The following is a 26,896-nucleotide window of genomic DNA, read 5'->3' as shown; positions in this document are numbered from 1 at the left end:
GAAAGATGCTTTAACAATGCCTGAAAGTTTCATTACAATCTGTCGAGTGATTTCGGAGTCCATAACGTATATACACACATACATAGTTCCTCTTTTATAGATATAGATTTGTATGTCCCACAAAACACACATGAGAGTGATAGTAATCTATGAATTCTAAGGTTTCTTGTTATTCATGATAAACAACTACAAGAGAACAAGCTTCCTGGGCACGCTCGCCATTACATCCAGTCCTTGTTTCGGTGAAACACTGACATTGTCGTAGGGAATGGACAAGAGTGCAAGATCAATTAATCTTTCGTCATTCATCCTGTTTCTTAAGTAGTTTTTGATTCTTTTCATTATGAAAAATGTTCGTTCGACTGGCATCAGAAATAAACACAGATTTATTTAGCAGGTTAAAAAGCCTCAGTTAGTTATTGTTAAAAACTTAATTTTTTGAGAATTTCAGGGGGGGGGGGAGTGAACATGATACTGGGAGTTTTCCCTCACTCCTATATTAAAATTATAAATGTTTTGCATACAAAATAACATAAACTTAACAAAACACAAATCACACAAAAACCTAAAATAAGTAAGGAGATTGAGACGAAGGACAAATTAACAACGCTTGTGTTTATTTCAAAAATAAATAAATCACACATAATAAAAATTACTTAATTGAAAAATAAATACTTTAAATAATGTTTCCGTATGCTTAGGCTAAAAAGACGGGGTGAATGAAGTACAAGGCTAAGCAGTGTATGGTAGTTGATGATCTCCGACCTATGCTATGAGATCAGCCAATCAAGTGCTTTGTCTCGGTCAGTACCACACTCCTTTATAGCTTTCATCACCTGCAACAACATAGAAGTATATTGTATAACAGGTATGTTAACAAACAGTTAGGAAAATGAAACAGTAATTTTAGGTCTCGGGAAAACTTGAGCTATATAATCTGCAAAATTTGGGTGAATTGTAGGGGTTAGTAATGTACCATGTTTAATCTATAATGCATCTGTAACATTGGGGTGAAGTTAGGTGGTTAATATGGTACTAGTAGGTACGAAACATTGCTGAGATCAAAGGGATACCAGAATCACACTCCTTCAGCCAGCTTTGATAAAAAAGTCATAGAAAAACTTGTTACTTTTAAAAGGTTATGTGGAATATTCTGATGGATTAAAATCAGGTGAGCCAAATAAATAGATTCAAAAGGGCCTACAAACACCTTGTACCTGTTATTTTACTAAAATGTTTGAAAATACCTCAGTATCATTAACTGGATATATTTTAGCACTAGTATAATTGATTACTATGTGAGGGTTAGAATTTTGATGACAGAACTATTTGATGGCATTATCAAAATATCCGGATTATCAAAACTACCTTTAAAAATGACCAGCACACACTAATTGAGTAAAAACTTCTTTAAACTGTATATTTTCTATTGCAGGTACAGTAAAGGGTCTAAAAGAGAGATGAATTCAAAATATTTTTGTGTTTAAGCAGAGTAGTTTTTTTTTGTCCTAAGACGCTAGGCACGAGCCTGGGATTGTTTTTCACTTTACTCCAGGCTAGACCAGAGGTTGCGGCATTATCACTTAGATAAAATCCATTGCTGATTTGGCGGAATTTGAACCTGGGACCTCAGGGACTGAAGTCCTGCGCTCTAACCAGCTTGCTCCCCCAAGCACAGTAGTAGAGCCATAATAAACCAGGAGGTGGATCAATCATGGTCAACTGATACCTCTAAATTAATAAATGTTACATAACCTCACTATTCACAAAAAATATCATGAACATTCTTAAAATTGTATTTCCTAATTCTAGTGTATATGCATTGTATACTGTTTTGGGCCTGTGATTGACAAGTAACCATTCAAACTGTTATTTCTTGCAAGAGACAAATCCGGATTATTGACATTCTACAGTTAAACTATTTCGCTTATAAACTCATTAACAGAAAAAAAGCTAGTCAACTGTCTCAACCCATACCTGGTCCTCGGAGAAGCCCAGGTCTAGCAGCTGTGATTGCGTACGAAGATACTCCAGAGTTTCTGTATCCTTGTACTCGTTGGCCACCAGTGCTTGCTCGGCTCTGTCACCAGAAAACTTGAGCTCTTCCAGCCTCTGCACTTGTACTAGGAACTCTACAACCTACAAGTGTTGCAATCCATTAGCATATCATTTCAATAAAAACTGTCTTCATCTCTTATTAGTCATTCTAAAGCTAACACAGATGATGATTGTTTTCTCCATCATTTAGAAAAAGGTCATATTAAAGTTTTGTGTCAGAGAAGTGCTGCACTTAATAGATTTTATCCAGGTTGACTGGTTGATAAATTTGTTGGAATTAGACATAAAGTTGCAGTGATTGCATAAAATCAACAAAAACAAAAAACTAGACTACAATTACATTAGGCCTACATATACCTTAACATTTATCTGACATACCTACAGTAGGCTCCCTCCTATCCGGACACCTTTTAACCGGACTACACTCAGCAGAAATGACATCTCTTTAACCGGACAATTTTTATCAGCATATCAGTTAAACCGGACTAGATCGGCAGGAAACGGGCGGTACTGAAACGACCGTTCTCGTGGGAAAGATTTGAAACCAGTGATCACGTGTCTTAACAATGCTCTCATAAATTTAAGTCAAATACGCATTTAAACGGTCTGTTTTTTACAAGTTTTTTGGGGACGTCGGTTTAACCGGAAAACCCACTATCCGGACTGGCCTCGGTCCCAAGGAGTCCGGATAAGAGGGAGTCTACTGTACCTTTTAACTACAGGAATTTTAGGGGTGTGCGATGCATCGAAAATGCATCGAAATTTCGATTCGATTCGATTCGATGCATCGAATCGCGATTCGATTCAGTGGTGGTCAAAAAACGATTCGATTCACGAGGGAGTCAGTATCCATATACGAAAAACGCCTGCAGAAAGTCAATGCAATACCCGCAATACAGGAGCGCGTTGCTGTTGCGTTTCCTTTACGAAGGCGTTCTTATTTAATACATTCTTTGCATTAAATATAGCTTTAATTGTTTTATATTTTTTTGTTTTGACATTGCAAATGATTAGAGGTTTTGTTTTTTGTCTTGATGTAAGCAGTGTGTGAAATATTTTACTACTGTGAACCTAGCCAAAACAAGGTAGGTTACTCCAAAATCATTTTAAAAATAAGTCTGAAAAATTGTTACTTAATACTTAACTAGTAAGATCAATGTTATAGACTGATACATTTGGTATTTTTGTTAGGTGTCTGTCGGTCCCCGTCCCCGAATTTTTGTTGGGGCAAAAGAAAAAAAAGAATAATTTATTTCCAAAGAAACACTCTTATATTATTATATCTATTACAGAGGAATTAAAATGTTCAAATGAGAATTAAAAATTAAGTTGGCTCACGACCTTTAAGAATAAAGACACAACAGAGCAATTGCCGCACTGCCACTAGCCAGAGCCAGGTCTAGTCGTCTACTGATAAGAGTAACAAGACAAAAGCCGTGACGCAACACTAACAGTGCAAAGAAAACAAAGTCAAAAGAATAGAAAGACTATTTATCCAGACATACTAGTATAATCATTTATTGTTCATTCAATACCTAATTAAAAATATATTTTAGTATTTTACATAATAAATTATAAACAAAAGAAATATCTGATATAGTGAACAGATCTGTATCTTGGTTAAATAGGGTTAAAAAAATATATTTCTAAGATCCAATACAATATTTACAACTCACAAATTACATTGAATTAATTTCTTTGAAAATAATCTCTAACAGTTTTGTGTTTTTGAATAAAGAAATATATTTCTTTGTCTCTACTTCCTTGTTTCATCACTTGCATTTTGTCAGCAATTGAAGCAACTGGGTAGCAACCGGGTGGTGTAAGAGGGGAGGGGGAGGGTCTATGACCTTGAATTCACACATCGTTGCCCGGGCCTGGCTGGTGAGACTGATTCATTGTTTTTGTTGACATACTACTACCCTTCCTTAAGAGAAAAAGGCCCTGCTGTTCCAAAAACATTGAGGGTAGTTTAAAAACATTGACCTGTGTTGCCAAGGGCACTAGAAGATAGCATTTAACTTTCTTGTCTCTTGATTTAATATTATTTTAATCTTCTATATATTATTTAAGAGTTACTTTTCGGGTACCTAATTAGTTGTGATATTGTTTAGCTTTATTTTATGGATTTTTAATTCTTTTCATTCATTAGCTATCAAAATCAGTTGTTTTAGGATTTTAATATCTTGCAGTACCGGTAGGTCTATACTACTGTATGACATGATATGCATTTTTTAGTCCTTATTAATTATACCATAAACAATGTTTGTATGTTATTTACTGTTTTTGAGTTTTATAGGAAATTAGTTTACACAATATCTTTTCTTCAATGAGTTCTCCACTTGACATGTTGCTTCTAGCCTATTACTATTTTAGGCCCTATAAAAATAATGCCTATGTAAAGCTGTAGGCCTACTGATGCCAATAATAATTCTTCATTTATGATGATGTAACAAATAATGTAAGTGTGAGGTTATTATACTAAGGAGGTTAGGAGGCAGGGAATGAATGATACATGTTGCATGGTGGAAACATATTATTTTTATTTTCTTCTTGCTTGCAGTCCTGAAGCCGGTCCTCAGGCCCTAAACTTGTGATATGTAAATTTATTTCTTAATGGTCTTTTTATATTAAGTTCCATTCAAATTTGTTGTAATTTAGCTACCGGTACCTATTTAGTTATTTAAACAGTTATTAAAATGAGAATGAATGTCTTGATAAAAAAAATATTTTCTTCTTTCTTGCAGTTGAGCCAATTCCAAGTAAAAATTATGAAATAGGCAAGTAAAGCAGCTCACTGGTATTTCCAGCAGTTATTCTAATACATATGATTGAAAATAAATATTTTTTCACCTAAAATTCATATGTAAGTATGAATAGGCCTAATACCACATCAACAAAAATTTGTATTACACAAATGTGATAAATTTTAATTATTGTTAATCCACTCAATTGACAATTATGAATAGAAAAATACCGTATTGCTTCGAATCGAGTTGCATCGAATCGAATCGAAAATCTTTTGAATCGAATCGTTGCTTCGAATCGAAAATTTTTTGCTGCTTCGCACACCCCTAGCAATTTTTATTTATTTATTTTTTGTCCTAGGACGCTAGGCAAGAGAGCTGCATACAGACTGATCCGCGGTCAGAGGGTAGATTTGGATCATTCAAACTGACCTGGGGGTCTGGTAGGTAGAAGATAATAGGGTCACTTGAAACATGTGATCTGACCCGCGAGTCGTTGAGGGAGGACGGGAAATTCTCCAGGATAAATAAGTTAAGCAACAGAATAAGTATTTCCTTATACGACCACTAATATGATTTAGCCTAATTAGCAATTTAGTTGATTTGGCATAAATATTGCTATCATATTTTAAAATATTTCACTTAGTAAAAACTAATTGATAGTACAAACTAACAGAGATACATCAATGATCAATGATCAATGACATTGCTACCTATAGGGTTCTGTTGAGTGATTATAACTTACCCTGTTTTCAACGAATTTGGAAAGTTAAAAGTCTTTAAATTTAAATCTTTGTATGTTATTTAACCCTCCTGGTGTCTGTCATTTTTTCTGTAGTGTCAGGCGATTTTTGGGCGTTACGCAGCATTATGTTTAAAAAATGTTATAAAAAATATATTTTTCTGATGAACTATACCATGTTATATATTTTTGTGAAGCTAAATACACTTATATCACAATGCAGCATAGATGTTTGGGTTTCATGCATATTTGATGAGTAAAAGATGCTTTGAGAAAAAAAATTAAATGTTCGTGCCCCTTGTTTTAGAAATAAATTTAACCATATGAAAAATCTGAGATAGCTATTTATTTCTAAATATTATAACAAAAAAGATAACATGCATTTTAGTAGGCTTAGCTTAATTTTTAGGTTAGCTATATGACAAAATATATAATATAATACAAGAACAGTTGCGAAATCATTAGATTTCACCACTTCCAGACGAAAAATCAAGTAGGTTTAATGAAACATCATCAGGCACTTCAATGTGACTTACAACAGAGTCTGCATCACTAAAATCTTCATCTAAAGAAACTCTAATATCGCTACTATCCATTTTCACAACATAAAATTAAATAACAAACCACTAGTAAACGATAACAAACCAATTGTAAACAACATCAACTAGTGACACCGTCGACGGCAACGAAACGTAAACATTGATTTTTTTTCTCATAACATCTGGAGACAGGCAAAAGAGAAAGCTTAGAGACAGATGTCAGAATAAAGCCTTTTTTCCGCTGATTATTAGTGATGTGAATTCAGTCGGATTTGGAGCGAAATTGAGCGAGTTATTACACGAAATGTAACAGTCTGCACCACCGTCGATTGATTGACGCTTGACACCCCAGAGCGTGTCCTTACCGTCGATGCATCAACGGTTGACACCAGGAGGGTTAAGCTGAGCTCAGTGTGTGGCGAGTGCTTCGACCCAGGGTCAGGGCTCTCAAAGCGTCTATGTTAATCCTATAGAATGCTAACATTTACGTGAGATTTCGTGTGTAACTCTATTTGTTACAGTGTTCTTTATACTGTCCTTAAAAATAATACATCGTTTGTTGTAAATTATTGTTGGTACCATTTGTTGTCTTTTGTTGCTTTCTAAAATTTAAAAATGTAGTATGATTAATAATATTGTAATTTTTAATTATAATACACAAGTTATTGTATTGTACTTTGAAATCATAAAAAAATAAAAACGAATTCTGTTAAATCCCTTGCGCAAAATGAAAGTTATGCATTTACGTACAAGTATTCAGTACGAATTCATGTTTCTTGATTCATATTTCAACAAATAGGTTTACTACAAAGTATAGAATTGGCTTTCTACACTCATCTCCATTCATACTTGGCTTAAAATGCCTAATTTGTATGGTCGCCATTTCATTGAAAACGTATTATAAACGTATTAAAGTATTAAGGCTTAAATATCTTTGGCTATTAATAAAACAAAAAATAAAGTAGAAAATACAGTTTTAGTCACTAGTGCATTCTGTGGCTGGCTCACACAACTACGTTCTTTTTTAACGAAAAAAAAAAAAATTGGCTACAGCTGGTCCATATAGATCTACTTCAGTATCCAATATTCAATGCTAGTATTTAATTTGAGTCATATTATGTAAAAGATATGAAATCAATCAAAATTTAATTCCGTAAGCAAATCGGTTCCCATTAAATATCTCAAGCTACGTAAAAGGTAGCATGGCCATGCTCCATGGCAGCATGGTTGAGGATTCATTTTAAAGCTTAAGGTCCAAGGACGGTGGGGAAAAAATGGGACAAAATTGTTTGGTGTGTATATTTAATAAGAAAAACTCCTGAATGATGAAAAATACTGTAAGATAATCTATAGTTTTAGTACAATCTAGACAAATCTGGAATATTCTTTCAAGAGCATTCCAGTTTAACTACTAATCACGCACTTCCATAGTTAATTCATAAAGTTATAAGACCTCCTAGAATATCCCAGATTGTTTTAGAAAACCATGAAATATTGAATAAAATTTAATATTTTCATGTAGGTACATGCATATTGTAGGCCTACGCTGCCTAGTCCAAAACCTTTATTTTCAGTATCCAAACCATGGGATATAGGATATTTTATATAGGAAGAGGGAGGTGGTATACACAGACACACTCAGCCTATAAGGAATTTGACTAACATCTTCACTGTAAAAATGTCTTGCGTAACGATGTATATTTTGGTGAAGAATTCCGAAAACGCGACCCGGTTGAGACTAAGTATGCAGTTTGAAAAAACTTGATATTGTTGTAAGTTGTTAACTTGAGTGAGATTTAGGATATAATAGTATTAGTGTTATATTTTAATTTAATCATTGATAGAGTTACTTGTACTGTATTGAAAACCGTATTGAACGCTCATAGTCATAGCACTAAACTTGAAGAATTTCATAGCAACTCTCAGTAAATATTTGCAGTAAAATTGAATAGTTTAAAAGTAAACATTTGTAGCCAGAGATCAACTACTCTCTAAAGGTGCGTTACGATTGCAAGGATGGTTTAGTAATGTGTTTACGAGATGCTGACAGACAAACTAAAATACATACGATTTATTTAATATGAATATTTCATTTTACGATTTATTTTATTTTATGGTGATAAGATTATACGTTGTACAAAACTGTTTACTTTTTGAATGCAAACCAAATTGTAATTAAGTAAATTAATTAACAATTAATTGACAACCATAATACAAAATTAGTATGTTAACTTTCTGCCAATTGTAGAAACCAATTGTAGATATCGAAACTTATAGAATATTTAGACGGAATTGAATACACACAATAAACTAAATAAAAGACCAAACTAGGCTAGCTATATTAAGCCGAATCAATTAAATTGCTAAAATTAGCTAATAGGCTTAATCATATTAGTGGGCATATAAGAAAATACTAAGTCTATTACTCAACTTATTTTTCCTGTAGAGGACGGGGAGAATTCCCATGCCTCCCTTAACGAATCGCGGGTCGGATCACAAGTTTCAAGCGACCCTATTATCTACCCACCAGAACCCCGGGTCAGTTTGAATGGTCCAAAACCACCCTCTGACCGCGGATCAATTCGAGCACACACGGCAGGAGCCTGGGGTTGTTTTTCTTCAGGCTAGACCTAGGGGTTGCGGCATTATCACTTAGATAAAATCCATTCGTGACTTGGCGGGGATCGAACCCGGGACCTCAGGGACTGAAGTCCCGTGCTCTAACCACTACGCCAGCTTGCTCCCCACAGGATTTTTTATTAAAACAAACTAATGTTCAAAATCACTTATTCTAACATTTCCTACAATTTCAAAAATACTATTCATTTTTATCAGGAAATGGCTTTCCTCAATTCTACTAAACTTCACTAAAATCAACAAACATACTCGTGTCTCATCATCGCCAAACAACTTGGTGGCACGGGCTACCCTAGCAAGGGGGAAACCCATCTCTGCCAGTCGATCACACAGGCGCTGACACGTCGAGGGCAGTTGAGCATATGGGTTTGGCAGTGTAGAAGGTTGCTCAGCTGACACCCAGCTGGCATTAACTTCTGCCGCAGTCTTCCTGCTGGACATCTGGGGAGAACAAGAAAAGTGGTAAGCTCTGTAGGCTTATGTTTTACACTTGCCAAAACATAGGGAAACATAATAATTTTCTGAAGATTATTATTTAACAAACTTATAAGAGGAGTTTCCAAAATAATTGATAGTTTTTAGACATTTTATTTAAACCTAAACAAAAATAGCCTATGTTTTTCTTGAATCCAGCAACTTTAATCTACAAGTTCTGTCAACAAGACTATAAAGTCATATGGTTGTTAAATGTTAATTATTATTATATTGTTTTTGTAAACAAACTTACTTGTAAACAAACTAACTTGTAGTTCATTAAATGGAATTCTTCAACTAAAGATTTAGTTTTATTTTAAAATAACCATGGTGGTAACAAAGAACCAGAAATAAGAATAAAGAAAGACAATGTTCTCCATTCAGAGAGGTTACAGACAACATTGATTATGATAATGATAAGATGAATAATCAAGACTTGCCAATAAACATAAGACCACCAAAGCCACTGTTGGTTACCAGTGGTAGTGAAATGACAAAGAAGTGGAATTTATGGCGGAAACAATTTCAGTAGTATACTACTGTTGTCAATTTGAAGAAGAGAACATTAGAGAAACAGATAGCTACTTTTATGACAGTACTTGGAGAAGATGGAATTGAACTCTTTGAGTCTTTTGGCATTGATGAAAAATCTACTAGCTTGGATGATATATGAACGGTTTGTTTTCAAAAATCTAAATCAGGGTAAAGGAGAAACTTTTAATGATTTTTTAACTAAAGCCTCTAACCAAGAAAATAAATGCTCGTACGGAACAATGAAGGATAGCTTATTACGAGACAGGCTGGTTTGCGGAATCAATCATGACAACACTCGCCAAAAACTATTTTATGAAGAAAATTTGACACTTGAAAAGACAATAAACATCTGTAAGACTTCTGAAGAAGTAGAATTTCAGATATCTACAATGTCTGAAAAGAAATGCTGCAACGTATATGCAGTTAAAGGAAAAGAAACTTTATGTGAGAAGCCAGAAGAAAAAACACTAAGAAAAAAACAAGAGGATAACACCTTCACTTGTAGTCGCTGCGGATATCGCCATGGCCCTCGAGCTTGTCCTGCTTACCAAAAGAAGTGCTCTAACTGTGGTATCCTTGGCCACTTCTCTAAGGTATGACGCTCAAAACCAAATAATCGAGTGAAATCATTAAAAACTGAGGACTCCGATGAACATGGTGAAGTATATTCGATTCAACACTAAGACCAGGGGCCCTATTTTTGAAATGGTTGACAGTTGAGTCAATCGTCAGCACTCAACTCAACCAACAACATGATTTGGTATTTTTGAAACCCAACAGTTGGGAAGCGAGTTGGGAATCACTAGTTGAGAGACTCGTGGTGGAAATGTAGAGCATACGACCGTCAAAAATTCAGATGACGTCATTTTGAACCAATCACAAAGCAGAGTTCTTGCGGACTTCGATTTAACCTCTTCTTACTCTAAAATCTGGCAGCTAATCTCAATCTGCCATATTTCGAGACACTGAGGTAAACTGTCAACTCCGTTCTTGAGAGATTGAGATTGAGGTTATGTCTTGCTTAATCTTAGTGATTGCAAAGTACCTTAACTTAAGTAATAAACTTAAGTATAAAAAATAAAATTTACTATGGATGTTTGTTTTAGGGTGTAGCTAGTTATAAGTTTAGGCATAGGCTGCACTTTACTTTAGGTCCTACACTCATCCTAAATACATTATTATTTGCTTTCTTCGTCTCTATTTCGGAACACATCACCTTATTTTAGTTTCCTTCATCGGTTTGTTTTATGTTAATTTTAATTGTTTTTTATTTAGGTTAAAGCGGCTATTTGCCATTGCACTGGAAGCATATCGTAACTTAAATTAATTTGATCCCTTTATTAGGTGAATAGTATTGAAACAAACTATGATATTGTTTCTCTCTACCACAATCTTTAATACCTTAAATCATAGGTCTAATAACAATAATTATCTTATAATAAGTTCAATTAGTATGCCTAGTCTATTTCAAACATTCCAACAAGAATAAAACCCTTGATTAAATAGTCTAGTATTGACACAGTAAATAAAATAAAAATGCGATTATTCTACAGAAAACAAACGCATAATTGGGTGCTAATACATTGACAACAAATACATAACCTCTAAATCGCAATTAGTAAATTAAAGCAGTAACAAAACAATATGGCGTCGTCTCAAAAAGAGTAATTTTTTGCCGAAAGAGAGGAAGAAGAAAGTGCAGTCAACCTGTCAACCTCCACTCAACAGCTCGATAGGTGTTGAGTAGTTTTGGTTGTATAAGTCCACCGTCAACCGTTTCAAAAATTTGAATCGATTGGAAATAGAATGACTCGACACTCAACTCAACAGTCAACCATTTCAAAAATAGGGCCCCAGGTAACATTAATTAGTTCCTTATCTAACGAAAGAAAACAAAAAGCAGGAGATTGGACTGAAATCCTAATACTTCCCAAGAACCAAGAAGTATTTTTCAAATTAGATACAGGAGCTCAATGTAATGTAATAAGTAAAACTGTTGCATTAAATAGTAGTTTAGAAATTAATGGTTCTAAGATTAAACATTTGATTTCATACACAAATAACCAGCTACCGGTGCTTGGTGAATGTAATGCAACTGTAGAAACAATTAACAAACAACGACAAAAAAAGTCAACTTTATTGTAGTTGATGGAAATTATCCAGCGATTTTAGGTCGAGATTCATGTCAGACGTTGGGATTTGTTAAAAGGGTACATGAATTACACGCTAGCAATCTTGATGAAAATCTATTCAATGGGATAGGGTGTTTGAACAATTATGAATATGACATTGATATAGTTGACAATCCTTCACTTAAAATCTATCCAGCTAGGCGAATTCCTTTTGCATTAAGAGAACATGTTAAGCGTGACCTTAATTACATGGTAGAGTTAGGTGTTATTAAACCTGTAACTGAACCTACTCCTGTAGTATCCCCCATGGTTGTTGTACGCCAAAAAGACAAAGTCTGAATCTGCTTAGATCCAACCGATTTGAACAAAAATATTAAACGTCGCCATCACCCACTTCAAACTTTAGAAGAAATAGCATCTAGGTTAAATGGCTCAAAATTTTTCACACTCCTAGATTGCAGAAAAGGATTTTGGCAAATTAAGGCCCATGATGTAGGCCGAAGCATACGCACCGACCTTTGGCACACCATGGGAGGATGACTTAAGGTCATCAGGCTCACCGGCTGCCGAAGCAACACTTCGGAGAGAGGGTTACTCCTCAATCCTAACCAGGGATACCGGCTACTTGCGTCACACCACCTGGGATCCCCAGGTGCGAAACCCAGAAGGACCATAGTGGAATGCCCTGACGCATTTAGTGCAAGCAACACTCGGGACTTATCCAATCCCTGACAGGCAGAACCCGCCATCAAAGCCAGGAAGAAGGGAACCACCAGCAAGCTGATGGGGGGAACCCCAACCACCTATTTACACCACTACCCGATCGAGGCCTTACCCAGTTGCTGGGAAACCAGAGGTGACCAAGGCGATAGATCCCTGAACACCCCCAACGGGCTTGAACCCAGCACCCGATTTACTTCGTTTGCCCATCAAGCCCAACATCACTGCCAGGCCATCAGGGTTTCCCAAAAGGAGGCAGGAATAGAAGTGGGTCCCACCCGGATGAACCTATCCACCAAAGGTGGCGACACCCTTTGCCCAATTGAGGTTCCAGGGAGAACCCCCCACACTCTAGATAACCATACCTTCCGGTCTCAGAGACAGGGATTGGCTGATGGAGTGCGCCCAACCGTTGCCCTCACACTGCGGAAAGTTACGTTCCCCTTGAGTGTCCCCGTGAGCTGACGGGTACTCGCCCGATTTCACCTCCAGGAAGGCTACTTCCAAAGTCGAGGATTTGCCACACTGAATGCCAGTCGCACATCAACAAGCGGGCCGAAGCCCAAAGGATCATAGCTACAGGCAGGTGATAGATTGGTGTCGCACTTCCACCTCTTGCAGAGCTGAACACCCCCCACAACCTGGATGGGGGGAATGTCACTGGGGACTCTCACTTTGGGTAAACCCAAAGAGGCTGGCTTGCCCAGTCGTCCATAACTATGACCTACTTGAAATGCCGATTCCGACACCGAGCAGTTACCTCCCCTTTGGGGGCTAACTTGCCCCGTTTCTCACATCCCAGGACGAGGTTACTTTGCTCCGTTACTTTGACCCAAAACTTCCCATACATAACATTGTCAGTTGATGCAAGCTCACATTCTGTTGCATCAGTGCTCGAGTGCTCCTACAGGAAAATCGGCCAGTAGCATACTCTTCCAAATCTCTAACTAAAACACAGCAAAGTTACAGCCAGTTAGAGAAAGAAGCTCTAGCAATTTCAGTTGCATGTAAGAAGTTTCACGAATATGTATGGGGATCACAAGGTCAGGTAGTTGAAACTGACCATAAGCCTCTTGAATCGATCTTTAAAAAACCCTTGCATGACACCCCTCCAAGAGTTAGGCGTATCGTTATGGAGATAATACCCTACAATCCAAGAATTGGTTATTAGAAAGGAACAGAATTATATATTGCGGACACACTGAGTAAAGACTGCATAAATCAGGCTACTCCTGAAGAAGAACTTTCTTTTGCAGTAGACTTGGTAATATCCATGCCAAAAGAAAAACTTAAGGAGGCTCAACATCTCACAGCAAAAGAAGCTGAACTCTCCAAACTTAAGCACATCATTCTAAGTGGTTGGCCTGAAGAAAAATCTGAATTGCCAGAAGAGCTACACAAGTATTCGAATTATCGGGATGAACTAGCTGTTCATGAAAATATAATTTTTAAAGGGGAAAAAATATTGCTGCCCATGCATCTTCGTCCACTTACACTAAAACAGATCCACCTAGGACACAGAGGAATACAAGACTCACTAAATTTTGCTCGAGAATACGTGTTCTAGCCTAACATGACGAACGAAATCAGAAATTATGTTTTGAACTGCAAAATATGCTCAAAGTTCCAAAAAGATAATAACGAGGAAAAATTATTACAGCAAGAAGTGATATCGTCACTATACTGTACGTGATTCAATTCCTTTGATATCACGGACAATTAATATCAAACATTAGAAATGACAAAATAAATTTTAACAACAACTAGGTATCTTCTTTATTGTATTCAACAAAACAACATACTAAACTATTTTCTGTTTGCCAAAACAATTGAAAAACATATGACTGTTTATATATTAATTATTAAACAGTCTTTTGGCAAACTTATATGAAATATATTGAGGGGTTTTCTTTATCAATGATTAATCATCGTACGTCAATCATCCTCCCCAAAACCCTCAATATATATTTCAAATCTTCCTCTTTCTAGACCTTAAGTTATACCCAGGTGAAGCATCGTTATGGTCTTCTGCTTCTTGCTCTTCGAACTCTCTTCGGCTTGTCGATTCATATGTTTGATTTGTTTTACGTTTTCTTTATGCCATGCAGTCAAATTCATAGTTTCAGGAGACTTTTCATGCATGAAGTTCCAATCACCAGTTCTTTTTATTTCCCGACCAAGGAAAAGTGGCCGACGTCCACTCATGCTTGTACTAGCTTTTTGGTTGTTAGCCTTGGTACAGGCACAAATAGTGCAGGATTGGACGTAGTTCTTGATGTCCCGATGCATATTTACCCAGAAGAAACGACGCCGAATCGAAGTGTAGGTCTCATCTTGTCCTGGATGGCCAGCTTCAGGGCTGTCGTGGTACTTCTCTAGAATACTTACACTCTGAGACTTCAGAACTACAATCACAGGGGAAGATTCTGATAGATGAGATTTGTACATAAGTAAACTGTCTTCCAAGCGAAGGTTCTTATAGCATGTCTTAAACTGGAATGGGATAGCTTCGGAATTATTGTACCGTTTGGTTATCCAGGATTTCATTCTACTACAAGCTGCATCTTCATTCTGCCATTTCTTTATCAGTTCCAAGTCAATGTCACAATTTTCCCGTTGTGCCACCATAAGAACAGGCTTCAATCTGTCTTAACTTCATTGGGACTGGAAATTCCCTCTCCATGAGTTCTTTGGATATCTCACCACTGTCTACCGGTTTTCTTGACAAGCTATCAGCAATAGTTTTATTGTTGACTTGACGTAAATCCACACAAAGTCTGTAGTCTCCGTTCTTCTTTTTGGGTAATACTATTGGTGAAGCCCATCCTGAAGATGACGGTTCAATTAGCCCTTGATTATCCATTTCCTTTACTTTGTCGGGGTTAAGAGGGTAAGGTTTCTGTTTGACAGGAGTGTCATCTTTACAAGAGATCTTATGTTTTACCGTAGTAGTGAACCCAATTCTGTCTGTAATTACTTCTGGAAAGATACTGAGTAAATTATTCAAGTCTGTTCTTTGATTGAGATCCAATATTCCCGTTTTCAGTTCATCCAAAATGTTGTTTTCCAATTCTGCTCCCAAATCAAAGTGTTTGTCCTCTTACCATCCCAATCTGACTCTATTTTTAATGCCAAAAATTATTTCATTTGCTGTATAATCTATCAACACACCGTATTTGACAAGGAAATCATGCCCTAGTATGATTTCCGGGATTAAATCCTTAATCACTTTTACCGGAATGTGAATAGATTCTTGAGAACATTTGGCTTCAAGAAAAGTAAATCCTTCGATTTTGTAATTTATATCTTGTACTGCACCTTTGACAACAATTACGCCGTCTGGACGAACAGGTTTTAACAATTTTGCCACCGTCATGTCAATAAACGAATGTGATGCTTGAGTCTCAAGGATTGCAGTAAAATATTTGTCACCAATCTGTAAACCAATTGCCGGTCGGGGATTACCCACACTCTCACTAGAAATTTGACCAATATAGGTTCGTTCTGACTTGTAGTTTTGGGACTTAGAAACTCTTCTAGAACCATTCTCGTCCCTATTAGAACGGTTCTGGTCTAGATAATTCTCCGGACAACGGGCCTTCACATGCCCAGTTTGCCCACATTGATAACATTTAAAGGAGTTATCAGGGTTCGAAGTTCTGGTTTTTGAGGAATAAAAGCTTACCTCTTCGTCTAGCTTTGCTACTATGTTCCTGAGTTCGTCAAATGATTTTGGTTGAGCTACCTTAACTAGAGACCTAATCTTATCATGTAAAAGTTCTATAATATAAGTAACACTCTCGTCAATACTCCCACCATCATTCATTCTCTTAAACAACTGTAACTTTTGAATAACAAATACCCCGGCTCTCATGCCACTAGGTTGAACATCCGTCAAGAATTTCTTAGTGATTAATGCTTTGACAGCCTCTGAATTAAATCTCTGCATAAACTCATGTTTGAATGTGTCCCATTCTAGACTTAGACCCTTAATGCTTTGCCACCAAGTACCTGCCGAACCCCTCAACTGTTGGCTCACAATCTGCAGATATATTTCTGACGGTATACACGTCCGTTTTAACAAAGACTCGCACGTAGCTAGGAACGCTGTGGGACATTCCTCCAACCTCCCATGAAATTCCGGTAGGCTGTCTTTGATAATTTTGGGATCTACAGTAGGCATGAATGATAGTTGGGATTCTGGATTATTCAAAGTAATTGTCTTTTCCTGTGAGGATATCTGTGTTCCAATAGCTTGCATTTTATTGTTAAATTTAGTTTCAATGTAATTAATTTTAGTTTCCAATTCATTTAACTTATCAGAGTTACCAACAAAATTTCTTTCTAATTTCGTAATTTTATCAATGGTTACGACAACATCTGACTCCAATGATTCGATTCTATTGTCTAATTTTGAATAGTTTTGAGAAATTTGTTCCATAAAAGATGACATATTACTATTAATATCTGCCGACTGTGTGTCAAGTTTCTCAGATTGGATATCTAGTTTCTCCGAAATTTTGGACAGTAGAATACTCACCGGGTCAGGTTGTGGTATTTGTTCTGCCAACTGGGTATTCCGTCCTACCCGTGATCGAAGCTCGTAGGCTTTGCTTCCTGTCCCCTTCTGCTCACCTTCTTCCAGGCCTTTCTCTAGCATTTCAGTTGTTAAATCTTCAACTCCTAATTTTGTCATTTCTAAATTAAAAGTCCTGTCACGGTCGCCAATTGATATCGTCACTATACTGTACGTGATTCAATTCCTTTGATATCACGGACGATTAATATCAAACATTAGAAATGACAAAATAAATTTTAACAAAAACTAGGTATCTTCTTTATTGTATTCAACAAAACAACATACTAAACTATTTTCTGTTTACCAAAACAATTGAAAAACATATGACTGTTTATATATTAATTATTAAACAGTTTTTTGGCAAACTTATATGAAATATATTGAGGGGTTTTCTTTATCAATGATTAATCATCGTACGTCAGAAGTACCAACTAAACCGTAGATCGAAATAGGAACTGACATTTGTCACCTATCTGGTAAAGATTATCTCGTTGTTGCGGATTCCTACTCTGGGTTTTATGACATTGTTGAGTTAAAATCTACAACATCTTCAAATGTTATTACTGAACTCAAAAAGTTGTTTTCAGTACATGGAATTCCTGAAACGTTATTATCAGATGGAGGTACTCAGTTCAATTCATTTGAGTTCAAAAATTTTAAAAAAGAGTGGCAATTCAATAAAAAGGTTTCAAGCCCTTAGTTTGCAACATCAAATGGATTAGCCGAACGGTATGGCAAAACTCATTGTAAAGAAATGCCTAGAAGAAAAGACGGATGTTTATCTCTAGCCCTACTTTATCAAAGAAATATACCCCGGAAAAATCTTGGATCTCCAGCTCAAAGATTAATGGGGCGCAGAACAAGGACACTGCTCCCTAGCACAGATTAAATTCTGCAACCTAAAATAATTCAAAATGTTCACAATGAATTGCAAAATATTCGGGAAAAATCCAGGCAATACAGTAACAGAACAAGAAAGAACAACTTAGAATTTGAAGAAGGAGAATAAATACTGTATAGAAAAGAACACAGAGACTGGCAGCCAGCTACAGTCCTAAGAAAAGATCCGGAGCCAAGATCATACCTTATAGAAACTCCAGATGGGAATATTTATCGAAGGAACTCTTGGTTTTTGAAGAAACGTTTTTATGACATTGAAGAACCGGCAGGAGCAAGTAAAGTGAATGGAAGTAAAGCTGGAAATGGAATTAAAGATGTAGATAGTAGCAAGTCATCACGAAGAGTAAATCCTCCCAAAAGACTTGACTTAAAAGTGAAGAAGGGAGATGACATATGACTATAAAGTCATATGGTTGTTAATTATTATTATATTGTTTTTGTAAACAAACTTGTTAACACTTAACAACTTGTTTTGTTGTTAACTTGTTGTTTTGTTAACAAACTAACTTGTAGTTCATTAAATGGAATTCTTCATCTAAAGATTTAGTTTTATTTTAAAAGAAACAAAGACGGTATCTGTTTTAAAGGAACTTTGGAGACAATGTTATTTTTTTAGATTATTAATAAAGGACAAAATTAACACAAATAATTATTAAGGACAAATAATTATTAAAATTTTCCAAAATATTTATGGTTCAACTCGACACAGTGACCAAGCACAATGCTAAATTTTGTTTAAAGTCACTCTTAGAGCTGTCTAGATTTTGCTTTAAATATTAAATAATTCACATTAAGTTAAGTAAGCCTGTTTAGAAGGAAAAGTGCTGCTAAAAAAATGTTTGAAATGTCCGTCAATTTTAAAGGTTTTTCTTTATTCTGCTTACATCAGTGAAATTTAAATAGTGTTAATACAAAATAATGTTAATGGTTACTGTCTTTAAAAACTAAGGTAGGTCTAAATAGTGATAAAATTTATCTACAATAGGGAAGAAAAGTCTTAACAGTGATTGGCTAAGGAACTGCAGTACGTAGGCCTACTGTCAAAATATTACCTACATTTGTTGCAGTGAGTAGATCACAGCAAAGATGAATAGAATAGCCTAAGCACAAATGTGTCTAAAGAAATTTAAAAAATAAGAAAAAAAAGGCTTTTTACCATGAAACCAATTGTGGCCATACCTCGGATATAACTATTTATGCCATGAATAGGATAATACACTTCAAACATTATTACTCTTAATCCCATCACGGAATGTTAATCTTACCTCAGCTGGGCCAGTGCTAGAGGGTCTCGGCGGCTCCGTCCTCTGCTCAGCCTCTCTCTTGTCCCTCAGCTCTGTCCGCAGCTCCTGCAGGATGTCAGGCACGCTCCTTGAGTCCATCCTCTGCACCACATATGATTGCACAGAATTTCCAGGAGGGTAACACCCTGGCGGGGCATTGTAATGAGTCCAACTATCATAACTATACTGGTTGAACCCATTCAGTCTTGGCGGGGGCGGGGTTTTCTTATCACTATCTACAGGTTTCTCAGCGATCACAACAGGCTGTAAAACATGAGCAAGCTCTTCCAAATCGTTGATCGTCTTCAGTTCCATATTGTCAAATGGACTGGAGGTATCTTGTTCGAACTCTGATATGTTGAAACTAGAGTGAAGGTTTGTGGTAGGATGGGTACTTGCATGGATGGGAACGGGGGTGAGGATGGTGGCGGGGGTGGTAGGTTCTGTTGATGGGGCTTCTTCAGTCTTGTTCGCTGCTCTCGCTTGTTGTTCTGCTGTGATCCGTTGTTTGCGTGCATCTCTCTGTGACTGCCGCAGTTGCCGCCACTGAGTCATTTTCTCCAACACACTTTTTTCTAGCGTAAAGTCATACTGAAAAAGAATAACAGAAAAATAATTAATAAGTTAGCCTATGATAGTATTGTATATCCTATTGCAATTTAATAGGATAAATATTGTCCCGATGAAAACATTTTAATACAACACTTTATCAATCAATATTTATGGCAAAACAACAATGTATTTGAGGGCATGCTGTATTGAGATAAGTTCAAAATCAGTTATAATTTAAATATACTGTCACTTTCATAACTTCCATGACTGTAATCTACAAAAATAATTATTTGATTTGGTCATATAAATCTTGACTGATTAGGGAGCTTATAGTTACCAACTTGATTTACATGACTATTCAGGGTATTTTAATTTTAAATAGAGGTTGATTTTAGTTTTGGGAATACCACCAAATAATATATTATTATAACACAGCACTAAGTTTATGGAGGCTTGCTGACTTCATTTGTGCTGCAACAAAAAAATACATAAAAGGGACTGATTTCTCTTTCTGTCTTTAACCAAACAATTAACTAGGTCAACCTAATTTCACACAATAAAAAAATATAGCTTTATATGGAGACAAACAGCTTGTTTTCAAGATTTAAATTTGAAAGAGCGAAGTCTGACTTTGACAAAACATGCTTGTTAGACAGGAATGGTTCTAGATCAGTGAAAGCGGGACCAATTCCCTATGTAATTGACTCAATTCAGCAACACAAGTGAAACTGTTCCACTGTCTCATGCTGTCCAAAACTGCAAGACAACTTGGATCAATAGAAATACACTCATAAACGGTAATGACCATTGCCATAATGAATGTCACTGCATACAAGAATACATAAACTTTGACTCGAAAAATGTAAATCTTACCTCTGGAAGTGATATTTCTGAGCTAAGTTTATTAACTACTGAACCAGGGAGAATAATCTTCTTGGGAGGCTTGTACTTCTCACTAATTTTTACTGGTATGCCATCCATATAGGAAGCTGAAAAAAACATATTTACTTATGATAAGACTAAAAGAGTAATGGAATATATATGTAAATGTATGACAGTTTTAACTTAACTTGTGTTTTGCACAAACAAAATAGGTATCTGTAAAATCAATTAAAAACAATTAATTAGATCTGATCTACTAATGTAAGTAGATCAGATCTAATTAATGATCAAATATGACAAATCACCAAATATTTTAATTAAATCATATAGGCTGTAATTTGAAAATGTCCCATATAAAATACAAAACATTGTTTTAGTATAAATAATATAATTAATACATAATTACAATAAATTATTTGTGAAATAAAAGCATATTAATATTTAATTTGTAAAAAACACAGTAATAAAGTATAAGTTTATGAGGTAAAATAGAACACTTAAAGTTAGTGCCTACCATGTTTGTCACTATCACACTTATTGTACGCCATTTTGTTATGTATATTCCTGAACCATCTGAAAAAAGAGAAAAAAATTACAATCATACAGCATGTTTTGTATGGCCACGTCAAAGGAAATTTACATTATCAAACAAAACTTTCTCAAAATGAAAGTGATATCAGTCAAAATAAATGGTATCAGCAATATGACATTACTTTCTCCCATTATGTTGGCAACAACTCTTTATCATGAGTAAAGCGGTGGGTGTAACTATTATTTTTATTTGAAAAATCACAAAAGGAGATAATATGGATTGGCTACCTAAATACAAAATTTAATCAAAATCGGACCATAGGTTTGGTCTGTAGCTAATAAATTTGACCAAGTGCTATCTAGCAGTGTTCTTATAAGGCTTCAATCTAGATATTGAACTTGCTCATTACACTTTTATAACCTCATTTCAGTTTATAAAATAAATCATCCAGAGAGGGTTTGATTGAAAATATGTATTTTGAACTATAAAAGTTGAAATGGTCAATCTATTGGTTTTGTCAGCATGTTATACAATACAATAACTCTTAATAGGCACAAATACTGCAACTTATCAATTGAAGGAATCCAAACATCATTGCTATCAATAAATATACTTAAATTTCAATTAATAAATACGCTAATTTTAACAAACAAATAGAAAAATTTAGTTTAATAAACTTTCTTGAATAGGTGACTCAGTCAATGTAGATTGGAGGACTGCAGGCCTAAAGCCAAGGTAGCATTAGCATGGCAGTCCTAAATGTCATGGGTTTGTCCCAGTGTCGCCATTTAAAATTTATCAATAGGCCGAAAGTTCATTCTTGTACTGTGTACCGTCTCACACTTTGCTTTGCTCTGTGATACACTCGAAGTACAGGCTTTTATGGTCTGCTTGAACGGGCAAATTCAAGTCTTTAAAGAGAGCTAAACCATTTGTACTGTACAAAGTCGTCATGCAATTAATTAGTGAGCACTAAAAATACAAGTAATCTGGCCTTCCCATCCTCATTCATTCACCGTTGGGCCAAAATCCAACCAAAATTTACATCTGTGGGCATAATATTTGGAATTAAAAAAGAAGAAAAACATAGTTAGCGGGCTCTTGTAACCTTGCATTTGCCCGTCAACGTCAACATACGCTTTCGCTTTGGGTTTATTCATGGAACATAACCAGCAAAGCAAGGGTGAGCTAGTACAGTACAAGGGTGAACCATAATGATAAAAAGTAGTGTGAGTTACCAGGATCTTAAGGACATTGCTGCCTTGGGCTCGAAGTCCGTGGCGCTACTGACTGAGTCACCAACTCACACATAATTTAAAGTGACAAACTATGATTTGAATACAAGTACTTAAAAAACATTTGTAAAAATACTAGGAGCCTCAAGTAACAGTACTGTGAGCAGAAAATTTTATAAGACTAATGTTTTGTAACTTTGCAATGGCTATGTTTTGGGTACTAAACAGGTCTGTTGTTGGGTACCTTTTTGCCAGTAGTACAATAGATAGGCTACCGTAGCCTAGAATCAATTGTCAACTTAGCAGAACATCAATAAGTTAGTTAGAAATTATTGAACAGTTTTTCTCTCAGAAAACACCGATTTATTTATAATCAATGATCATGGATTAGATCAGATTAACCTAAACGCACTAAACATTGCAAATTATGAATTTCTAGCAGCATATGGGAGTACAGATAGGCCTATGGGCCTAGGTGGAGTTGCCATATTCAAAAACATACACTGTGACATTATCGAAAATATTAAACCAACAACAATAGACAAGAACCTTATAAAAAAAAAAAAAAAAAAAAAACAGTTTTTGAATGCTCCGAGATAAGTTTTACCATAAATAAAGAACATTTTAATGTTGCATCAATTTATAAATCTACATACCAGAATAACCTAGAGGAATATTTCAACAAACTAAATGAATATTTAATACATATATACTGACAATACTTATTGTTCAGTAAACTTTAACCATTCATTTAACTCTCTATGTTTTACTTAATATACACCTCTTTCCCCAGTAACATGTGTTACAATTCATTTTTAATTGTTATAGTGTTAACAAATAACACTATTACTTGCTTTTTAATTTAGTGATTGAAGATGCCCTCAAAAAGACTAAACAGTTAGCAGCAGGAATTAATATTGGAACCAAAATTAATGTGCTAGCGTTTGCTGACGATGTGGCACTTCTTGCAGAAAACAGAAAGGATCTAGAGAGCTTAACAAAAGTCCTAATAAAAGAAGCCAACCATGTTGGGCTAACAATAAACCATCAAAAAACTAAATATATGAATGTGGCTAGAACCGAAGGAGTAGCCAGGAAAGAGAATTTTAAAGTGGGTGATTTGGAGTTTGAGCATGTGGATGAGTTTAAATACCTCGGCATAACAATAACACATGATAACAAAGAGGAAAAAGAAATCCAAAATAGAGTAGGCCTAATTGTAGCCTCAGCAACCTACTGGTCCCTAGTCAATATGCTTAAGTCAAGAACTCTGTCCAAAAATACCAAAATTAAAATCTATCACTCCATCATTCTTCCAGTACTACTATATGGATCGGAAACATGGGCACTAACAAAAGAATGGGAAAAGAAACTTATTATTTTTGAAAACAAGATTCTGAGAAAAATATACGGACCAATTCAAGATGAAGAAGGCTGGAGAATTAGGAAGTATAGAGAATTGAGAGATGTGTATCACCATCCAGATGTAGTATCAAGGATAAAAAGCAGGAGACTGAGATGGGCTGGACATGTGTGGAGGAGAGAGAACTCAGCATTAATTAAAGCTGTGGACCAGAACAAACCAGAAGGCAGAAGACCACTCGGCAGGCCGAGACTGCGATGGAGGAGTCAGGTGCTGAAGGATGTGGCTGTATTGGGCACTACTCCTGAGACAGCGGTGGATAGAGAAGAGTGGAGAAGCATCGTTGGCGAGGACAAAAACCTTCTGAGGTTTCAATGGCCAAGGAGGTAAGGTAAGGTAAGTGTTAACAAAACGGGAGTGCCGATGGAGACCTGCGGGGGTGCGTGCATTTGAAGGGACTTGACCTGGTTTCCATCGGCACTCCCGTTTTGCTAACTCTGTATATTGTTAACATATTATGCATTCAAAATGTAAATAAAATAAAACAGTGTCTTGTTGTCTTATAACCATTAATAAGTACTGTAAGTTCATTTTTTCCCTCTCTCATATTTTCAATTTAAATATTTCCATTCCTCTACATTTTACCCCTCTGGCCCTTCTAACTATTTAACTGGCCCTTTCTAATTTCTTTTCCCTTTTCTCAATCAATCTCTAAATTATATTTTATTTTCTTCTCTATAATTTATCCATTCCTAATTCGAGCCCGGATATTTGTATAGACTCCTACTCTGAATCATTCACTTATCATAGATTCATTAATGAAATTGAAATTTTTAACCTGAGACCAAATATAACAGAGCCTACTAGGATTACAGAGACCTCGAGCACATGCATAGACAATATTTTTAGCTAATTTTATGCTAGACAACAGTTGAACCACATATTTCCGATCACCGTGCCATTTCCATAAAAATAAATGTAAATTCAAATGCGGATAATTCTAATAGACACCATTCAAATCAAAACACGATAGAAAAGAGAAGCATAACCCCAGAAAATCTCAGAGAATTAAAATTTAGACTTAAATATGAAGACTGGAGCTCTGTGTACGGTACTTCGCAAAGGATGTCAAAAAGATGTAGGCCTATTAATAGCTTTATGGAAACATTAAAGTATCACTTTGTTGACATTAGCTGTCCATTAGTTAAAAATAAAATAAAAACAGGAAATATGAAAAGGTCCAAGTGACAGCAGACATTCAAAATGTTCCAACAATACTCTATCAGGAAGCACAGAAAATCAGCCTACGATTAGAAGAAGTAAATAGAAATTTAAGACAACTATAGGAGAAAAATCCAAATAGGGAAGTTAAATTGGGCTCATAAGAGTATTTTAACCACAGTAAAAAATAAATCAAAGGCCTCTTGGAACGTAATTAACAGGTATTTTAGGAATTGTTTTTGAATGGATTGAGTCGTACATGACAAACCGATTACCAAATTAAAGGAAAACCTAATCACAAAATTAAAAACGTCATGTCGACTCCTCAAAAATCACAAGCAGAGTTCCGCAAGGATCCGTCTTAGGACCTCTCCTATTCTTGGTCTACATTAACGACATCACCAACGCGATTCCAGAGTCCAATGTCTGAGACCTCTTTGCCGATAATACAACACTGGTCATGAGGATGTCGAAACTCTGAAAGGCGAGGCTAATGAAAGAATCTAAGATCTTTCCAAATTCTTTGAAGCAAACAAACTCAGTTTAAATTCCCGGAAAACAAACTACGGTATTTGTGTTTTCAAACAGCACAAAAGCAGAATTCCAAAAATAATAGGACTTAAGAAACTATTTGCCCTTCAAGAGAGAACCTGATTGAGCAATCAAAAACGGCTGACTTTTAGGGTGAGGCTGGATGATGGGTAGGCCTACGGATGGGGCGAGCACATTCATGGATTAGGTAGATCGCTTGCTCGGGGACTCTTCATCCAACGTAGGATGAGGTCATGCGGCAGCGATGCTCTGTCCAGATTTGACTTTAAAATAATTTAAGCTAACTTACCAGTAGGGCCTCCTACTGAGCAATCTTATGAAGGCTTATCGTGGGACTAGGCTATTTGATAGGCCTAGGACGTAAATTAAAGTGCAGCCACCTATATATATATAATAAAAAGCTGGCTTCAACAGATTTTATAATGGAATAAAGTAAAACCTCGTTAAAAGATATAGGCCTAATGGTTGAATAACACCCAATGACTAGACAAGCTAGGGCCTAGCCTATTAAACAAACAATTATTGATAGCCTTAGTAATATTTTGCTAAGCCTATTCATTTGATGAATAAAGGCCTAAGTTAGTGCTCGGAATTATATTACAATTTAAAAATAAGTTTTTTTACTAGGATAAATTTGTGCAAATCATGAATTATTGTGACATTATGATAGGACTATGCCACTCTATAATTGTACAGGACTAAACTGATTAGAGCTTCTTAAGTTAATAGTTAACTACTTACTTGTCCGACGAACTGCACTTTGTACTGCCTTACGATCTAAAAACACGTATAATTTTGTGAACTTAAAAGAAACTACCAAGGTCTTGACGTTAATTACACCTATACAAACAATAATATCTCTTGTAACGCAGACAAAATAGACTCCTTGTCAAGTCAAGCAAGGCAAGACGATTTGCATTTTTGCAACTTGCAAGACAGCAAGACAGCGGACAAGCGGAGTGAATCAGCTGCTGCACTACTTTTCAGCTGTGCTGTGGGGAAAGTAGTACAGGGCATGGAGTATTTATTGTATTTACCGTGTCGTATCATAGCTCATAATCCCAAAAATCTGCTATCGCACTTATGATAACATTTTGTTATAATGAGCTACGAAATTATGTAATCATTTAACCTTGACCGGTGAGCTATGTGTTTTAGATTTATCTTTTGACTATTGATACTACTAGACCTTTCAGTCGCCAGTTAAAAACTCA

General features: G+C 35.8%; 1 protein-coding gene across 1 annotated transcript; it reads right to left on the bottom strand.

Moving 5' to 3' along the window:
* Positions 1-600: 600 nt before the first annotated feature.
* On the bottom strand, positions 601-26,586 carry LOC129004165 (ubiquitin-associated protein 1-like). Its single transcript, XM_054432615.1, has 7 exons — positions 26,424-26,586; positions 21,294-21,352; positions 20,771-20,886; positions 19,328-19,936; positions 8,973-9,164; positions 1,978-2,139; positions 601-836 (listed from the first exon to the last, which is right to left on the bottom strand). The coding sequence occupies exons 2-7, from the start codon at positions 21,325-21,327 to the stop codon at positions 771-773; spliced, it is 1,179 nt and encodes a 392-aa protein (XP_054288590.1). The 5' UTR covers positions 21,328-21,352; positions 26,424-26,586; the 3' UTR covers positions 601-770.
* Between the last annotated feature and the right edge of the window lie 310 nt (positions 26,587-26,896).

This window comes from Macrosteles quadrilineatus, unplaced genomic scaffold (assembly GCF_028750875.1).
Source record: "Macrosteles quadrilineatus isolate MER2022 unplaced genomic scaffold, UCM_ALF_1.0 Scaffold_9__3_contigs__length_116548681, whole genome shotgun sequence".
Classification (NCBI taxonomy): Eukaryota; Metazoa; Arthropoda; class Insecta; order Hemiptera; family Cicadellidae; genus Macrosteles; species Macrosteles quadrilineatus.
Note: the sequence above shows the minus strand (reverse complement) of the source record. Positions and strands in the feature narration are given on the sequence as shown.

What these genes read in the sequence shown, in the direction of transcription:
- LOC129004165 (XM_054432615.1), bottom strand. Translation starts at nt 21,327, where the DNA reads ATGGCGTACAATAAGTGTGATAGTGACAAACATG. An exon ending in GTGTGATAGTGACAAACATG is followed by an intron (nt 20,887 to 21,293) that starts GTAGGCACTAAC and finishes TGTTTTTTTCAG; the next exon opens with CTTCCTATATGGATGGCATA. An exon ending in CAGAAATATCACTTCCAGAG is followed by an intron (nt 19,937 to 20,770) that starts GTAAGATTTACA and finishes ATTCTTTTTCAG; the next exon opens with TATGACTTTACGCTAGAAAA.